Source organism: Loxodonta africana, chromosome 5 (assembly GCF_030014295.1).
Source record: "Loxodonta africana isolate mLoxAfr1 chromosome 5, mLoxAfr1.hap2, whole genome shotgun sequence".
Taxonomy (NCBI): domain Eukaryota; kingdom Metazoa; phylum Chordata; class Mammalia; order Proboscidea; family Elephantidae; genus Loxodonta; species Loxodonta africana.
In genome coordinates this window covers 136,023,104-136,041,886 of record NC_087346.1, presented here as the reverse complement: position 1 = coordinate 136,041,886, position 18,783 = coordinate 136,023,104, and the positions used below count along the sequence as shown (strand labels likewise).

The 18,783-nt window shown below is 38.8% G+C and overlaps 1 protein-coding gene across 2 annotated transcripts in view; it reads right to left on the bottom strand.

The window, feature by feature from the left end:
• Positions 1-229: 229 nt before the first annotated feature.
• Positions 230-18,783, bottom strand: part of DHX15 (DEAH-box helicase 15) — a 59,558-nt gene continuing 41,004 nt past the window's right edge. Inside the window, exons 10-13 of one of the 2 annotated variants that reach the window (XM_064286008.1) lie at positions 18,636-18,758; positions 15,214-15,404; positions 12,368-12,537; positions 230-11,164 (exon numbers count right to left, since the gene is read on the bottom strand). In XM_064286008.1, the coding sequence (XP_064142078.1) occupies positions 11,047-11,164; positions 12,368-12,537; positions 15,214-15,404; positions 18,636-18,758 (602 nt within the window). In that variant the 3' untranslated portion in view covers positions 230-11,046. The remainder of the gene's footprint in view (positions 11,165-12,367; positions 12,538-15,213; positions 15,405-18,635; positions 18,759-18,783) is intronic. The other variant, XM_003411291.4, reaches the window with a different exon arrangement.

Sequence of the window (18,783 nt, the reverse complement as noted above, 5' to 3'; positions counted from 1 at the left end):
AAAAAAAAATCAGTATTTCTTAATATGAAATATAGCAATGTTACCCTATTTTACTCAAATAACGCGCACCTGCTACATTTGTTTGCCAACTGTTCTCTCCTCCATGAGGTATTTTCATAAAAGCTGCTATGCCAATTGTTTTTTAAACATACTACCGCAAAAAAAAAAAAAAAAAAATTAAGCATAGCATGCTTATGAAAATACCTCACAGAGGTAGCAGTTGGCAAACAAACGTAGAAGGCGTGTGTTATTTGCGTAAAAATACAGTAGTTGCCATCGACTCAATTCTGACTCATGGCGACCCTGTGTGTACACAGAAATGCTGCATACGGTTTCTCCAGGCTGTGTCCTTTTGGAAGCTGATAGCCAGGCTTTTCTTCCTAAGCACCTCTGGGTGGGCTCAAACTGCCAACCTTTCCAGCTAATAGTTGAAAGCTTAACCATCTGCATCATCCAGCGACTCCTAGCTGTGCCCAAACCTCCTCATGAGACTAAAGAAAGGTCAAAATGAAAAAGGCCTTTCCCTAGAAACTGGACCCTTAGTCACTCCCCATGTATCTGTCAGTTTGTTGTACTGTGGGGGCTTGTGTGTTGCTGTGATGCTGGAAGCTATGCCACTGGTATTCAGACACCAGCAGGGTCACCCATGGTGGACAGATTTCAGCTGTATCCTCTCACCACACCTATTCAATCTATATGCTGAGCAAATAATCCAAGAAGCTGGACTACACGAAGAAGAAAGGGGCATCAGGATTGGAGGAAGACTCATTAACAACCTGCGATACGCAGATGACACAACTTTGCTTGCTGAAAGTGAAGAGGACTTGAAGCACTTACTGATGAAGATCACAGACCACAGCCTTCAGTATGGATTACACCTCCACATAAAGAAAACAAAAATCCTCACAACTGGACAAACAGGCAACATCATGATAAGTGGAGAAAAGATTGAAGTGGTCAAGGATTTTGTTTTACTTGGATTCACAATCAACACCGTAGAAGCAGCAGTCAAGAAATCAATGCATTGTGTTGGGCAAATCTGCTACGAAAGACCTCTTTAAAGTGTTGAAAAGCAAAGATGTCACTTTGAAGACTAAGGTGTGCCTGACCCAAGCCATGGTGTTTTCAATTGCCTCCTATGCATGCAAAAGCCGGACAATAAGTAAGGAAGACCGAAGAAGAACTGATACCTTTGAACTGTGGTGTTGGCAAAGAATATTGAATATACCATGGACTGCTAAAAGAATGAACAAATCTCTTTTGGGAGACGTACAACCAGAATGCTCCTTAGAAGCAAGGATGGCGAGACTACATCTTACATACTTTGCATATATTGTCAGGAGGGATCAGTCCCTGGAGAAGGACACCATGCTTGGTAAAGTAGAGGGTCAGCGGAAAAGAGGAGGACCCTCAACGAGATGGATTGACACAGTGGCTGCAACAATGGGCTCAAGCACAACGACTACAAGCACGGCGCTGAACTGGACAGTGTTTCATTCTGTAGTACATAGGGTCACTATGAATTGGAACATATTTGATGGCACCTAACAACAACAACAGATTGCCACAGATACCAATAGTCAATTCATAAATGTAAATAGAATGTGGATTAGCTATGAAAAGCTTGTGATTCCTCTCAACACGATTCAGTGTTTCTGGACACTTCCCAGCAAGCATCACCTGACATATACTCAGGGAAGGCAAGCATTCAGGTTAGTTAAATCTGCTAGTCCTATTCACAGTGATATCAAAATTTACATGGGGGATCCCTTTCCAGGCAATAACTCTAGAAGGAGGTCACAATAAATGTTTCAAAGTCCATGTAAAGACTGGGACATTCCTCTTACACCTCACATGCTACCTCTTTGATCATATTTCTAACAGTGGAATAGCAGATGTTGCCACTTAGGGGCCTCCACCAGACCAGGCGTTTGCCGTATATTATTTCATTTCCCCACCACTTTGGCAAAATACTATAATCGATCCCCTCTTTAGAGATGAGAAAGCAGGTTACTGTTAAGTCACACACCCACAATTGCACCGCTAAAGGCAGAGCTAGGATTTTAACCTGGGTCAGTCTGTTTACAAAGTTCATGCGCTACTCGTTATATCATCTTTCTACCCCACTCAATTACATACACTTGGACAATCTAGTTTCCAGCCTAGTAAGTAAAAAAAAAAAAGAACACAATGTCTTAGAAGCCAAGAAGTCACCAGCAGTAAAGAAGGGAACAATACTATAAAAAAAAACAAACAAACAGGAAAACCACAGTGGTTGTATTTAAAATACACTTGCTTAAACATTACTGCGTACTAGGCCTACTGCTAAGTACGAAGAATAGTTATATGAGACGTGGCTCCAGCCCTTGAGAAACTCAGACTCATACAGGAAAATGGCCTTAAATATTCCAACTCCCTGCCAAGCACAGAGCTGGAAAAAATAACCGATTACCACAATGGCTCCAAGTCACAGAGAAAAGCAGTTTAGTGTTAACAGGCAGGAGAGAAGGCACATATATTCACTTTGGAAATAGTTCTAACCCCCAAGCTGAACAAGTGACTTTTGGATTATCATTTACTTCAGACTAGCTGTATCACTGCTCCATTCTAAAAATACAATCAAGAAATGATTGTATTGAAAACTTATACTAGAAGTAAGCCATCAATTAAAAAAAAAAACAAAACTCATCAGATCCTTGTAGTACCACCTGAGGAAGAGGAGGACCAGGGAATACAGGAAGTCCCCTTTTGAGTCCATTTTCTTAAGAACATTAAACCAGAATGGAAAATGACTAGACCCACCCTGCTCATACAGGTGCCTAGTACAGAACGTGGACACTTTTATAAACTTAGGGGCACTGCCATCTTAGAACCATGCAACCAGTCAAGGCCTCCAGCCAGACTTACCTATCCAAGATGCCCCAGTACCCAGCTCAGGGAAAAAGCCCTCAGGTAGTTGAAGGCACTCTTCTTAGCTGTGCAGAGTGAGGAATGCCAGCGCTGCTGAAGGGCCCTATGACCCTGCCTCAGCTCATCTAAAAATAGAAATAGTGTAACCTACTGGTAGGCTTCTAAGGGTCAGCTCTGATCAAGGACTTGAAGAGCTCCTATAAAATTATGTTGCTGGGTGTAATCAAGTTGATTTCAATTCATAACCATCCAACGTTGACATAGTAGAACGCCCCCATAGGCTTTTCTACTGAGTCAAGGTTATGGGAGGTTTTTCCTCCCACAAAGCCGTTGGGTGGTTCTAACTGCCAACCTTTGGGTCAGCAGCCCAGCATTTGACCATCACACTACCAGGGCTCCTTTTTATAATAAAAGCTGCTGTTACAGGCTGCTTTCTCTTTTCCTCCACCATGCTGATCATTTCTTCTACTGCTGTCAGTCTACCTTACTGTTCAAGAGCTATCTGTACCATTTAAAAGTTCTCTAGACCAAATGATACATACTATTACATTTCTCTACAGTAGTAAAACATTATGTGAGAAATATGGACTTGAAATATTTTTCCTGACAAACAAAATAACTATCAAAATGAGATCAGCAGGTCCTGACACTAACTTTAAGACATCTCCAAAGCAGTCAGCACTTTTTGTACAAACCCTATAATTAAATGTCTCCGAAGAGGCAAGGAAAGTATTCTTCTGTTAGCTGCCGTCGAGTTGCCCCAACTCACGGCAACCTCATCATGCAAAATGGAAAATACACTGCCTGATCCCATGCCATCCCCATGATTGGCTACGGATCAGACCGTTGTGGTCCACAGGGTTTTCAATATTGCCAGGCCTTTCTTCCTAGTCCATCTTAGTCTGGAATCTCCACTGAAACCTGTTCAGCATTATAGCAACACACAAGCCTCCACTGATGGGTAGGTGGTGGCTGAACAGGAGGCGTACTGGCCAGGAACTGAACCCGGATTTCCTGCATGGAAAGACAGAAACCTACCACTGAAGCACCACTGTCTCCCTACACTCGGGCTTTTAAAGGTTAAAAAAAAACCTTAGAAGTCATCGGTCCAGCCCCTCTTAAATGTAAAAAAGTAAAACAAAATGAATTGTAAACTGTATTTCACATTACAAAATAACTCATAATCTTGGAACAAAACAGCCAAATACAATACCTTAAGAATTTAGTGTAACATACAATCTTCAGTATGTTCTTTTACACTAAACAGAACTGAGACTGTACATTAAAAAGCAAATATTCTTATCTCATAGACTATCACAATTCAGAGATGAAATTCATTTTTCATTCCTTGTAAGTTAAAATGTTTCTTCAGAACATAAACACTGGTGAATTCTCCCTGTGCACTGAATTCTCTGCTAAGGTATTAGAGTGCTAGTGCCACAGAGCTGAAATATCCCCCAGCATTTTATCTAAGCAGTTATTTACATCATTTAAAATAAAGCACACCTCTGTTAATTGTTAAATTTCCATTCACTAATGGTTTTATGTAAGTCCCTAAAATTGGTAATATGCCTCAGGTTTAGCCAAGTCAAAATTTCTACTTTCAACTACCTAACAATTCTTTACAAGAATAACAAATCTATGAGCTGAAATGAGGACACCTCTCAAGCAAAGACATCACATACAATGTAGAATGTGCTCACCACTGGCAATAACCAAAAAGCACAGGACAAGGCGTAAGGAAAATCCACTGATAACTAGGTAAGTTTATGGGTAGAGTAGCCATCTAAATCTAAACACACTGAATGTATTAAGCTCAAAGTACAAAGTTCTATTTTGCTCTGCCTTAATGGTCAGTTCTTATAAGTCATTTGACTGGAGGTTCCCTTAACCCTCACCATCTATATTCACCCTCTCCTTAAGAAGCTTTCTCCTTATTTCCAAGGCTAACATTACCACATTTAGCTTCAACCTTTCTCCAGTTTAGTCTCAACTCCAGTACCTCCTAAGGCACTGGTCCAAGTTTTGCCTCAATATATGTTCAGGTAGCCCCTTATGTTTAAAAAAGTATCCCTCCTCTTGGTTTCACTCCTAGCCATGCAACTTATTTTAATGTGGCCCCTCCAAGCTTTTCCACTTCAAAACCACTTTTCCACTCTCCAATATGGCTGATTATGGTGTGCCATGCTAAACTTTGGGTAGGCCTGCCTTTGCCAAGCTACAAATATTTTGAAAATTTTACGTGGAAATCTCTCCTTTTAAACTGCTGGCTCTAATTGGTTTTAAACACTGTGAGGGTCACATAAAACGCAGGCAGGCTCCATCTGGCCCTTTGGCAACCTACTGGCAGCCTCTACCGTAAACCTACATAAGATGGGTAAAGACCAAACAGCCAACCCTAATGGCCTAGATTCACAATTCTCATCCACCATACCTCTGCAGCCTGAAACTGCACTATCTAAATTGTTTTATTCTTGGTTTCTCCTTCACTCTTCCAATTCCCTAATTAAAGGTTATATATTTGTACTTGGTCACCATTTTTATCTCTGGGTGACAACCAGGATCTTAATAAATTTACCTGCAGCCTAGATTCACGATTGGTAACCAAGCCATCCATTCACTTACGTGCTATACTGGTTACCTTGGATAATTTCTCTGCCTTCCAACCAGTTAGAAGATATATCAATTACATTGCTACCCCATTTCTTCCCTTTCACTTGATCTGTTCTATCTTGTTACCTGGGTTATTGTATTTCTCCAAGTGGCTTCAGTGTTCCTTCTTTCTGCAATCTACCCTCTATTTTGAACTCTGATTCACTCTTAACCTGGCCTTCAATGCCCTTACAAACGCAATCCCTACCTAACTTCATAGCCTCATTTGTCTTCACCCTACAGTACAGAGATCACGATCCAGCCAAACCGGACTCCTTGCTGCCCTCTTAAAACAGACCATCAAAGCCATCACTGAACACAAAAAGCACAAACCATTAAGAAAAAAATGGATACATCAAACTTCATCAAAATTTAAAAGTTCTGCTCTTCAAAAGGCACTCTGAAGAAAAATGGGAGGACAAGCCAATAGACTGGAAAAATATTTGCAGAACGCCTATCTCGTAAAGGGTTCTGATGCAGAATACACAGATTAAATGCAACAAGAGAACTAATTATAAAAATGGCCAAGATACACCAGTCACTTCACCAAAGGGTTACAAACAGCAAATTCGCACATGAAACAATGCTCAACATGATTAGTTACTAGTGAAATGCAAACTGAAGCCACAATGAGGAACCACACACCTAATAAAATGGCTAAAATTTAGAACAAAAATACAGTGCTGGCAAGGATGTGCACCAAGTGAAACTCTTACACATCACTAGTGGCGTGACAAAACGGTAACAGCCACTCTGGAAAACGGCCGTTTCTTAGAAACATGCACTTACCGCAGAACTCAGCAATCACATTCCTAGGTATCTACCCAAGAGAAAGAAAAGCCTATCCACACAAAGACCTCTATGCAAGCAGCTTTATCCGTACTAGCCAAAATAACCCAACCTTCTAAAAAACTAGCAACGGGTAAATGCATTAAGAACTAAAAGGCAGACAAAGAACACTACACACAGTACAATTTCATTTATGACCTTCTGGAAAAGGCAAAATTAAAAGAACAGGAAGTTTAGTGGTTGTCAAGCGCTGGGGGTGGGGGAAGGGGATTCACTGCAAAGGTGCAGGAAGGAACTTTTTGGGCTGATGAATATATCATATATTGACAGTGGTGATTATGTAACTATACATTTGCCATACCTGACCGAAATGTAGACCTAAAAAGGGGAGAATTTTATTGGATGTAAAGTATACCTCAATAAAGAGAAATTTAAAAAACTGTCTCTGGACCTTAGCTTTTGGACTGAAACGCTGTTAATCCTCGAAGACTGTGGAAATTTTAATAATTGTTTGCAGTCCAATCAAATTACTACCTCCTCCACTAAGTTTCCCCTGATTACTTAAAACAGAAGTTGCAAATGGTTGCCCAAAATCCAGCTTAAAGAGTTTTTTAAAGAAATCTGAAATTTCTAGAAGGGAGATCTCCCATACAAATTTTAATTTCCAACTTTGTTTGAAATACCATCGTGCATTTTGGCACGGCAACAACTGGCCAGAGCCAGGGACGGGAGCTTAGCATAGCCCTCACCACTTCCAACGTCTCACACTCAACCATTTAGATTACCTGGCTGCTTATTTCCATCACTTTGCTGTTAGCTACAAAAATGTGAGTTTTCAACACCCGCCTAACTAACTAGCCCTTTCTAATTCTTTGTGTCTTTCTTACCTCATGCACAAGACCGTACTTCATTCTACAGACTTGCATATATTTTTAAACCCCCAACCAGACCGTAATTTGAGGAAAAGTTCCGGTTTATCCGTCTATCTTCGTTGCCTCTCACAATGCCTTCTGGGTTGAGGCTTAATAAAATGAACAATGCTCAGAGTCACTACGCAATTTCTACAGAACTTCTATGAAGGAATCCACTCACAAGTTAAAACTGCTCATTGAGAAGTTTTTTTTTTTTTTTAAATTCAAGGTCTATAAATGTAGTTTTTTCATGTTTGTGACGAGTTCTCAATCAGGTTCAATTCACTACAGTTTACGTACGATTTAATCACAAATGAAGAACACACAAGCATCTTTTCAAACAATAAAATATGCCCACATATTAATAAAAAAAAAATCATTAGAACCTTGCCAAAGATAACTCTCAGGTTTGGGCCAACCTTAGCACATAACTAATAACAGATGTGGCTAGAGGGGGTTGCCTTTGGTAGGCTAAGCCCAACTACCCTAGAAATGAATAATTACCCAGATTCCAAGTCAGAGAATTACTAGTAGCTGGAATATGAACATGCCCACACTCTAGCCAGTGCCGTACTAACGTAAGTAATTAATAAAACCAACCTACAATAGTCACTGTAAGAAGGAACTCTCAAAAAGTACGTCTTGTTGATGACAAGGTGAACTACTTGTTCAAGCGTTATCCACGGGCCCACTTTATCCGAAGACCCCACAGGTCATAGAAGTTTTTTGGGGGGAGATCAATAAAAATGTTTGAGACCAGAAACTAACCAACAAACAACCAAAAAGCCCTTTCTCTAAGATAGAAACAAAGTGCAAAATTCAAATCAATGCTCACATAAATACCCACCAAAACAACTGTTAATTTTATTGTTGGATTTAACATTGATTGAAAACTGTGTCTGAAAACCTTTTTTCAGCCCTAGACCACATCTGAAACTCTCAGGTAATAATTAGGTACCTTAAATTTACAGTAAAATTAATAGGAGCCCAAAGCAAGCTACGGTTGCTGAAAAGGTTACTGTAAACTTAAGTTGCATTAACACAGGCAATGGCATGTCTGGTCCCCTGGGAAATCCAAATTCCAAAGCAGTCTAACCCGTTTAGACCACAGTACTGACGGCAATCCAGAGAAAACCTGGCACAGGATAACCAGGAATGTGTAGGCTATCTAAAAACTATGTCAAGGAAGAAGGCAGAGGGGCAAAGAAAACAGGCTACTCAGTCTAAAGGAGAGTAAGGGAAGCTAAGATGGACAGTTAACTCCAAATACCTAAATGGTCATCACACAGAAGAAACAGCCTTATTTAACTATGTTCTAGAAAGAAGAATTAGAGCCAGTAAAAGTTACCAAGAAAGACTTTTAGCTCAGCACTTCTAATAATTCATTCCCTCTGAAGACTATTAAGCTGTCTTCAGAGGGAATAAACTTTTCCTTAAAGTATTTGAGCCGAGGGGATGGTCATTAAAATTATTCAGGAGAGAATCCCAAGGGTCTGCAGGTACCGTAAAAACCTAAAGTCCAGGACTAAATCATACGCCGTATAAAAGCTTAGTGCAGAGCGCTCCCAGGTCTTCTGGATTCTGGCTGAATGGGCTCACTGTAGAGCGTGTTGCACCCCGTCCCATTCCCTCTCAGTTGTGTTCATCTCCTCAGCTTTTGCAGGGTCAACAGTTCTACTTGCTGATGGCTTTCCTTATCCCATATTCACAATAAAAAAGCAGCTCAACTATCCTGAGAGCGAAGGAAGGCTTTCTCTTCAGAAAATCTTCAAAGCAGATTTTCTAAATATTATGGTCGGAGGGAAATTTCAAAATTTTATATTCTTGTTCGACACCAAAAAGGTCTTCCCTGATAGTTGACCTATGTGAACAAGGGACATTGTAACCTCTCTGGTATTCAATTTCCAAATCTGTGAGACAAAGGGGTTGGAGAAGTCAACTCTTTAAAAGCCATGCTGCCTTTGCCAATAATGCTGACCGTAAGAAACTCCCAGCATTGGTGAGAAGCGGTCAGCCTAGCAATGCCAGAGACACTAGGGTAGGCATCGCGATAGGGGAGAAAAAAACAGCCTGCTCCAGTAATTCCAATTGATCATTCCCGATGCACACTCATCACTTACAAGATGGAAACAGGACTCACCATTCCTAAAAACTTGGCCACATATAAACACGGCTCTACATATCTGAAGCTCTTTAACAGTTTCTCTGTAAAGAAAACCTAACAGGCTAGCCTCGGATTTAAAAAGGCTTAAGATGAAATATCACATCACACCGAAATCTATTTAAAGTTGGATAAATGGTTAGATGATAAAGATATGCAACCAACTTACAAATTCTACACCTGTGGCATAAATTTTAACACTTAACATACTCCTCTGGTAAGAGCTGCCTTTTTAGTGAAAACTGTCTGACCCAGTGCCTAGACTTTCTTAACATAACCTAAAAAATTTCTAGTAGAAAATGTCACCAGTACTTAATGTGGAATAGATTCCTATCCAATTTAAATGTATCCTGAAACATTATTCCAGCATGTAAATTATTCCCTGGAAAAATGAGGCACACACCAAAGCACATTGCCTATCACTTAGTAACAGCCGCCTACACTAAGCAGCACCCTAGTAGCCTGAGAAGAGTTAGTTTGCCCAACTACCAGTAACATAGACCTATAAATTTTAATTTACAGGTGAGGGTAGGGGAGACAGGAGCCTAGGCATTATCAAATATAGTATTATTCCTTCTGTAAGTTGAGAACTGATGCATTACAGACTCAGACAGGCATACATCACATCAAACACTCCATTTGTGATTAATAAACGGGTTTTAACTTGTCTACTGCCTGGTAAACTATACTAATTACTTTGTATATTTATTGCATAAAACATCCAACACTGAGACTTTAGCAAACCGACTGAGATCTACACTGTCATACCCTAACATCCCCTATCTACTTAGTACAAAGCAACATGTGCTTCAGCACCCAGAACGCTTAGACTGTTTGCCTAGGCACGATAAAAAGATCTGCCAAAATGTGGTAATGAGATAAGAAATGGTCAGCCTTCTAAAAGGAACTTGGAGAAAGATATCTTTTCTTCATTACTCTGTCTTTTGGGATCCAATTTCAAATAAAAAAGGACATATTTTATCCCATGACATCACATTCTGATTAACTTAACAAAGTACTAAGCTATGCTCTTAAAAACGCTGCTTTAATGACTACTTTAAGATGTAGTCCTTCTGGAGACACATTAAATATGTAATCATAGTAATAATAAAAAGGAAGAGAAGGAGCTGTACTTAAGGATTAGAAAAAAGATATCAAAATGCTTTGGCCAAAATTAGTATAAATAGACTTTATTGAAGTCAGTGCCTCTGTACTGAGACAGAAGATTGTGTCTACATAAGCACAAGTTGTAACATTTCACAACTTCTAAAAGGAATGTCAACAATTACAACGATCATGCATACCATGGTCGATAATCACATTTTAGAAGCATTTTCAACCATTTCTAAAGAAATGCATATAACATTGTTATATATAGAACTACTTTCAATAAACTGCAAAACATTGATCGACTTTTCCAGTATAAGCTACAGTGTCAACACAAAAGGGAGGCATAAATGTTTAATTTATGAAATCAGAATGGAATATTTACTGTAAAGAAAAATTAAAAAGCTTTCAAATAAAGGCCATTATTGAACCAACGTGAAGAGCACAACTTGAACTTTTGAGTTCATTCATCTTTTAAAGCTGTCCTCTGAATAACTTCAGTTCTAAGCACTGAGTTCAGTACTGTGAATATTCCTTGGATTGAAGTTTGGCAATGATGCGGTCCAACTGTCTCTTTGCTTCACACTGTGGGAAATTGCTCATGTCATAATATTGAGGGGCAATTTTCACCAACCTGTCCAGGAGAGGGGAAAAATTACCAAGTTAATACTAAATTACTGGGGTTGCTAGCTGGATAGACATTATTCATTAATATACTGATAAAAGCAAACATACAAATTCAAATTAATGATAAAATCACAAATGTCTAATCCTTACAAACGGTTAGAAATCTTATTTTAGTAAGCTATAAATTTTGACACTGAAGCTTCGTAACTTAAAAAAAAAAAAAAAACTCAAAATATATTCTCTTAAAAACCCTTTACATTAATAAAAAGATAGTAACACAAGGCTGTTGATTTTCTCACTTTAGCACACTATTCTGACCTGCCTCTCCAAGGTTACAGTAATAACACAGGTACTATACAAGAAACACCTTGGTATTCAAATGATTCCATCTTCTCATTTTCAATGTTTTAATAACTATAAATGTAACTCTATATTCCAAAGACTACCCTTGACTGAAATCTTATAATGCTTAGCCATACAATTTCTTCTCAACAAAGCATTAAAGATAAAATGGTAATGTCCTACACAATTTAAGTGTCAAAAGCCATACATCAGTGTAGGAAAGAAGCCTCACAATACATAGCAAGTGACACCACCTAAAATAAGCAACATCATGCTTTCAGTCCCGCCACTCTTGGCTGACATTTCCCCTCACAGGTTAAAGAATTGACTCTGGGTAAAAAAAACGGAAAAACAAAGTAATTTTGCTTGAAATAAAACAATCAATTCTGATTACGTTCTGCAAAAGCCAATACGCTACGGTACACTCATTTGAATTTCTAAAAGAAAGCTGTATGTAGTTTTTATGCTCTTGAAGCACCACTACCCAGTAAAAGTGCCGTGCACCACCAAGGAAATGATAAATAGTTGAAAACTAATTGTGAATGGAACAGGTAATAAAATATAAAAAAGAATGACTTCTGCAACCAAAGAAACTTTTGGTGCCAGTCAACTCTCTATTCTGCTCCAAATCTGGCCCACACCCATGCTAACAATCCCATGGTCTTCTTAGCAAAGGGAACACAGCACGAGATCAACCGGGTCATCAGGTGGACTCCACATAACTACACACTGGAATAGACTCCTAATTGAGGAGAAAACCAACCAATCCCCCTATGAGTGAATGGAAGGACATGTCTCCTTGCAACGTAATTCAGATTACATTCAGAGCAAAATGCTAACAAAAACTTTGAACAAAACATGTACATACCATTCTGGCTTGATATCTGTACATGTCCGGATGTAATTCTTTGTTGTAAGGACAAACTCATTATAAAGCACCCATTCAGGCTTGTGGTCAAGAACAGTAGAGGGATGCAACTGAACCACCTGGTTGTCTTTCACAGTTAGGTAATGCCCTGTTCTTTCTAAATGTGCCACCTGAAATCAAAACCAAGTAAATTAATATAATAGAAGCTAGTACATGCCAGTTACAAAACAACAGTGGTAAAAAGCTACCTATATAATTAAAAAGAGGCAGGCCTCACCTTTTTGCTTTTTATTCCATAGCTCTACTTATTTATCTGCCTAATAAAAGCAGAGGTCAGCAAGCTATAGCCTGCAGGCCAAACCCAACCCACTGACTGTGTTTGTAAGGCTTCTGAGCCAAGAAGGGATTATACACATTTTTAAATGATCTGGAGGTGGGGAGGGGACAAAATAATAATATTGTGTGACACCTGGAAATCTTATGAAATTAAAATTTCAGTATCCGTAAGTAACGTTCTCTTGGAACACAGACACACCCGTTTATTTGCCCATGGCTGCTTTCACGGTACAACAGCAGGCAGGGTTGAGTGGTTGAGACCTTATAGGCCCAAACAGCCCAATATCACTATCTGGGCCTTCCTGCCTTAGGACTATCTAGAGCAAGCTCATTATAAACTTCCAGGTGCCAACTGTAGAGTAGATGAACAATTACCAGAAGGTTCCTGCCTAAGGTAGAAAAATAGAGAGAGAGAAAAAAAAAAGACTGAAAAACCCTACAACAGAGAACGGTATGGAAGAGGAGGGACATGTGGCTTCTCTACTCTCTCTACAACCAAATGCCTTGAGTAGTGGCACTCATCTAACGCTCAGTTAAACAGTGAAGCAGGTGCCCTTTCCAATTCTAAAACTCTGTGGACATAAAGGACATGTGTGAATAACAGAAAATCAGCTCAAGTCAAGAAATGTTTACTAAGCACCTCCTAAGTGCCAGGTACTGTAACTGCATGCCCTGTTTCTAACAGATATTTTAATCATAAGGGAAAATAAGGGAGCTAGAGTGCTTGAATATGGCTTTGTCTGTCATTTTTCAACAACTGAAACCAAATTTAAGAACACTGGTCAAAGAAGCTAGTCTATACTAAACAAGTATTAGGAATATAGCTGAGTCTGGAAAAAGAATTTTTATACCTTACTCAGTGAAGCTTAAGACCTTAGGCTAAAAGAGCCACAGTGAGCATTCTTACTGTTACTCTGAATTTCAAATAAAGACACCAACTACTCCCCATCTCTAGCCCCTTGATTTTGACTCTAAAACTGAGTTAGGTTCACATTCCTTCTATTAAGCTCCTCTGGCCTTACAAGGCCAGCTCTTGCTTAAAAGACATCATCAAGAGAAAACGAACGAATAAGAAGAGCAGGAGATGAAAGAGACAATTAAAATCAATCCATCCTTAGTAACAAACTGTCTTCAACAATTTTATCAACACAAAATATTCTCGAGTTTTGTAAGATAACCTGTTTTAAACCCTGTAAAAATAATTGTTCACTACACTTATCTGACAATTTTTGCTTCAGTTCTTACAGCCTCCAATATAATGTGTATTTAAACTAAATATTTTACGTAAGTATTTTTCATCTTTAACTCAGAGCCCTGGCAGTGCAGCGGTTAAGAGCCTGGCTGCTAGCCAAAAGGTTCGCAGTTCAAATCCACCAGCCACTCCTGAAAACTCTATGGGGCAGCTGTACTCTGAGCTATAGGGTTGCTATGAGCTGGAACTGACTCAAAAGCAATGGGTTTGGGGTTGCTTGACATTTCTGGCTTTTGCAATGCCCGAGGGTCTGTTATAAATACCCCTGGTCACTCTATAGAACAGTACATGAAAGTACAGTTATTGGAATATTTCAATTTTGGGATGCTTGGATTCTAGATAAGAGAGTAGTGAACCATGTTTCTGGACCCACCCAAAGAATCTGCCTCCTAACTTTCTGTATTCTGTAATTATCGTTTATTTCTAATTAAGCTCCAGATGCAGAAAAACTTTTTAATACAATTACTGTATTAAAAGAGTTGAAATTCACATTTTGCAAGAAATATCCTACTTGAAAATGGCCATACCTTTTGTTTGATGTAACAAAGACCCCGACCCCATTAATAAAGTAATCGATTCCTGCATCGTAACTGGACTACTGACTTCACCACTGACTGCTTTAATTTGTTACTACTCATTATTGTTAGCAGCTAGTGAGTCGGCTCTGATTCATGGTGACCTTGTGTATAAGAGAAGGAAACCTTGCCTGGGCCTGCGCCATCTTCATGATCACTGGAATGTTTGAGTCCGTTGTTGTGGCTCTTGTGTGAATCTAGCTTACTGAGGGTTTCCTTGTTTTCACTGACCCTCTGCTTTAATAAACATGATGCCCTAGTGACTGGTCTTTCCTGATGATGTGTCCGAAGTATATTAAAAAAAAAAAAAAACCCCGAGTTGATTTCAACTCATAGCAACCTTACAGGACAAAGCAGACCTGCCCGGTAGGGTTTCCAAGGCTGTAAACCTTTATGGAAGCAGACTGCCACACCTTTCTCCCATGGAGTGGCTGGTCGGTTTGAACTGCTAACCTTTTGGTTAGCAGCCAAGCACTTAACCACTGTGCCACCAGGGCTCCTTGTCCAAAGTGTCACATAAAATTTCTTAGTTCATTGGAGAGAGCTCATGTAACATTTAAGATCAATTCTGACAGACATATTTAAAACTCATTTTGTATTTAAGTAGACTAAAAAAGCTACTGCAGAAAATAAACAATATTATGTAAGCATTTAATTATGCATTCCTATTATTACTCACATACCTGCATAAAATACCCAGTAACCAAAGCTTTTCGTATATTAATATAATAGTCCCTGCTTGTGAAGTCAGTACTCCGACGAGGCAAATTAAATCTGTCCATAATTCGAGATAGCTGCTGGCGTACATTGTCTGCAGACATCAGGGACCTGTAGTTAATGAAGTTGTCGTAACACCACTGAACTGATTCATGATCTACAAAGTTGGAGGGAAAAGACAAACAAAAAAAGAGGAGCCATGAATGATCCAAATAGGTATAATATCTACTTAAAAAGGAAAACTGCTATAAACAGAAAGCCAAATAATCCAGAAAGGGGATTTACCCAAATCATTTTCTTAAAATGAACTGCAATGTTATGACATTTCCTAAAAATCTGTAGTGTGGTTTCAACAACACTAAAATTTTGGGCTACAGAATGCCTAAACAATGATTTTAAATAGACTGTTCTTAGTAAATTGAGTTATTTTATCCATTAACACCCATCAGGTTGTCTCGAACAGATAGTCTAATATAACAACCATGGAGGTATGGGGAAAACAGAATTTGGTAAACAGCCATGCCTTTCTCATTTTTAAAGAAAAGAGAGTCAGATTTTCCATTTCAAAATAACCATTAGGACTGTTTATCAAAGGGCCTCTGAAGTAAATGGTGCCGTTTTCCACTGACTGTATTTAGTATATAACATTGAGTAACACTAGGTCACCTGGAAGCTTATCAGGGATTCCTGACTAGAGAAATATTATCCTTTTGATAATATATTTAATTAAATTACCTGAAGTGTTTAGATACTAACGATGTTTAAACTCACTCAGTTACATGATTTTCAGAGTGAAATTTCACACTCACACATAGACTAGGCTATTACAAAATAACAAATGTAGATTTTTCCTTAAAATTTTATTTATACAAACAGTGTTAAAATGACATTTTATCAGTGTGACATTTCAGCTTATCAGAAATATATTTGGCCTGTTGTAAAACATATTTAATGTTTCAATTAATAATATAAAAAGGTATCATTTAAAACATATTATGGAAAACACTCCAAATTCAACAAAGGAACATGAGATGTCTAAACAGTATTATGTGAGAACCTAGAAAATCTGATTTAAGAAAAAAAAGAGGGAGGGGGTTCTAAATTCTTCACCTCTTAATAAAGGGGACAGTCCTATCAAATGTCATGTCATTCTGTTTCTTTTAAACTTATTAAGACAAATGTACAGAGCAAAAGGCCTGAAATCCAGCGGACAGTTTACCAGCCCTCCAGCAATAAGGAGTGTTTATTAGACGAGGAGAATCATCTAGTTAGTGGACAAATATTTCCATCATAATTTCATTTCCAAAGCACAATAAAGAAATCCAAATATACTACTGTGCTACTGAATTATCAAATGGTTACATAACAAAATAAAACAATCTCCTAATTTTACAAAGGTTAATTGGATATGTCTTGTAAAGACTACGAGGGTAGAAATCTCGTAACTACCACTTAAAACCATCTTATAATTCTGAGAGCCAAGATGGGTGTGAATATACTCCTCCTTACAGCAGTTACCAGCAGTCTATTAACAGGTTATGTGTCTGTTGGTCACCCAGGATCACTCAGCGTGATGTCTGGCACACACAGGAATACAGATGTCCTGACTTGACCCATCTTATCAGGGTCACAGACGAGGGATAGAAGCAAACCTGTACTGAAGCAAACCATGTACTGGCCTTCAGCTCTTGGTTTCTCCAAAACTTTTCCTCTCTCTGCCTCCCAAAGTGACAGATCATCCAAAATTTGTTAGATCTAGGTAATACAGAAGGACTGCATCCTGTTTCTCCTTTGATATTTATCAACTTTATTCAAATCACACTGGAACCAAGTAGAACAAACAGCTGTGCAGCATTTTAACTGCTGTACCCTTCGTAGCACATACTGGCCCTTAGCACCTCTTGGACCCTGAGACAAATTCACCCTCTCTACAGAGATGTGCTAAAGTCTCTATTTGAGGGGTGCAAATTAAGATTTTTATGAAACAATAAAAACGAGTTACAAATAAAACCACAGGTGCAAAATTTGAATGTTAACTTTATAAAATGATTAAACTAACTTCTCTTAGCATAAGCCACAAAAACAGAGTGGCTATTACATATTCATCAGGTTAGCCTGCTGACATGTAGCAATCAAACTTTTTCAGATTCTGTTCCAGGTAGTTCGGAATTTTTTCTCTCTTGTTGAAGTTTTTTAAATTTTGGTAAACAAAGCGTTCCCACAAGAGTATCTGGCAACAACTATAAGATAAATTGCTAGATTTCTGGGTCAAAGGGTAGCAAGTTAGTAACGTGCTTGGTAACATAAAAACTACTGCTTTTCATTGAAAAAAATAAAAAATCCACTGCTGTCAATTTTGACTTATAGCAACCCCAAAGGACAGAGTAGAACTGCCCACTACCCCATACGGTTTCCAAGTAGTGGCTGGTGGATTCAAACTGCCAACCTTCCGGTCAGCAGCCACACTAGATCGATCTACAGACCCTCCTCCAGTGTTACGACTGTTCCACTAAACCTACTCTCAGACAGCTAAGGACTATTTTCTTTGCTAATTTCATAGGTGAGAAAATGGTATCTTGCTCAATAAAATACAATTCTTGGTTTAACAGTAGAGCTGAATTCCCCTTTGTGTTGACTGACCGACTGCAGCAAGACTGAGAACTGCTTGTTCACATCTGCTGCCCCCTTTTCTACTGTTAGTGTTACTGCCATGTAAGAGCAGCTTATTAGTAAAAATATCAAACAGTAATTATAAGCAGACTGCCGTATCTTTCTCCCCCAGAGCAGCTGGTGAGTTCATACCACCGACCTTTCGATTAGCAGATGAGCTCTTAACCACCGCACCACCAAGGCTCCTTTTGAAATGGACCAAAAAAACCCAAACCCGTTGCTGTCAAGTCAACTCCAACTCATAACAACCCTGTATGAGAGAGTAGAACTGTCCCATAGGGTTTTCAAGGAGCGGCTGGTAGATTTGAACTGCTGACTTTTTTGGTTAGCAGCCAAGCTCTCAATCACTGTGCCACCAAAAAAACGGGCTCCTATAAAGGATATAAAACTTCATAAAATGGAAAATGTATGAAAACATAAAAAAAAGAGAGAAATATATTAAAGTTTGTATACTAGTGGTAGAATTTTATGCAATTCTTTCATTTTATCATTCTGTATTTTCCAAGTTTTCTATAATCAGTGATTAGAAAACTAAACAAATTTGAAAAAAGGCTGGCGATGTCTCTCTTAAATGCTAGTCAGGAGTTTTTTGAGACTACCTCTGGGTTTCTAATGTAAAGTTGTCACAGATAATAAATGAACGCGGGATGAAGAAAACACCTTACACGCTGCCAGTGACATTTAGACAAAGAGGGCCTTCACTCTAATTTACACTTACTTTGTTTAAAAGCGTGGTAAACATTCAGCAGTGTCAGATGATCTCCATCTATGTGGGCAAACCTCATCTTGGCTTCATCTGCGGCTTTCTTGGCCTCCGTGGGACGAACAAAACACTGTGGGACTAAACAAGGTTGGTATGGGCCCAA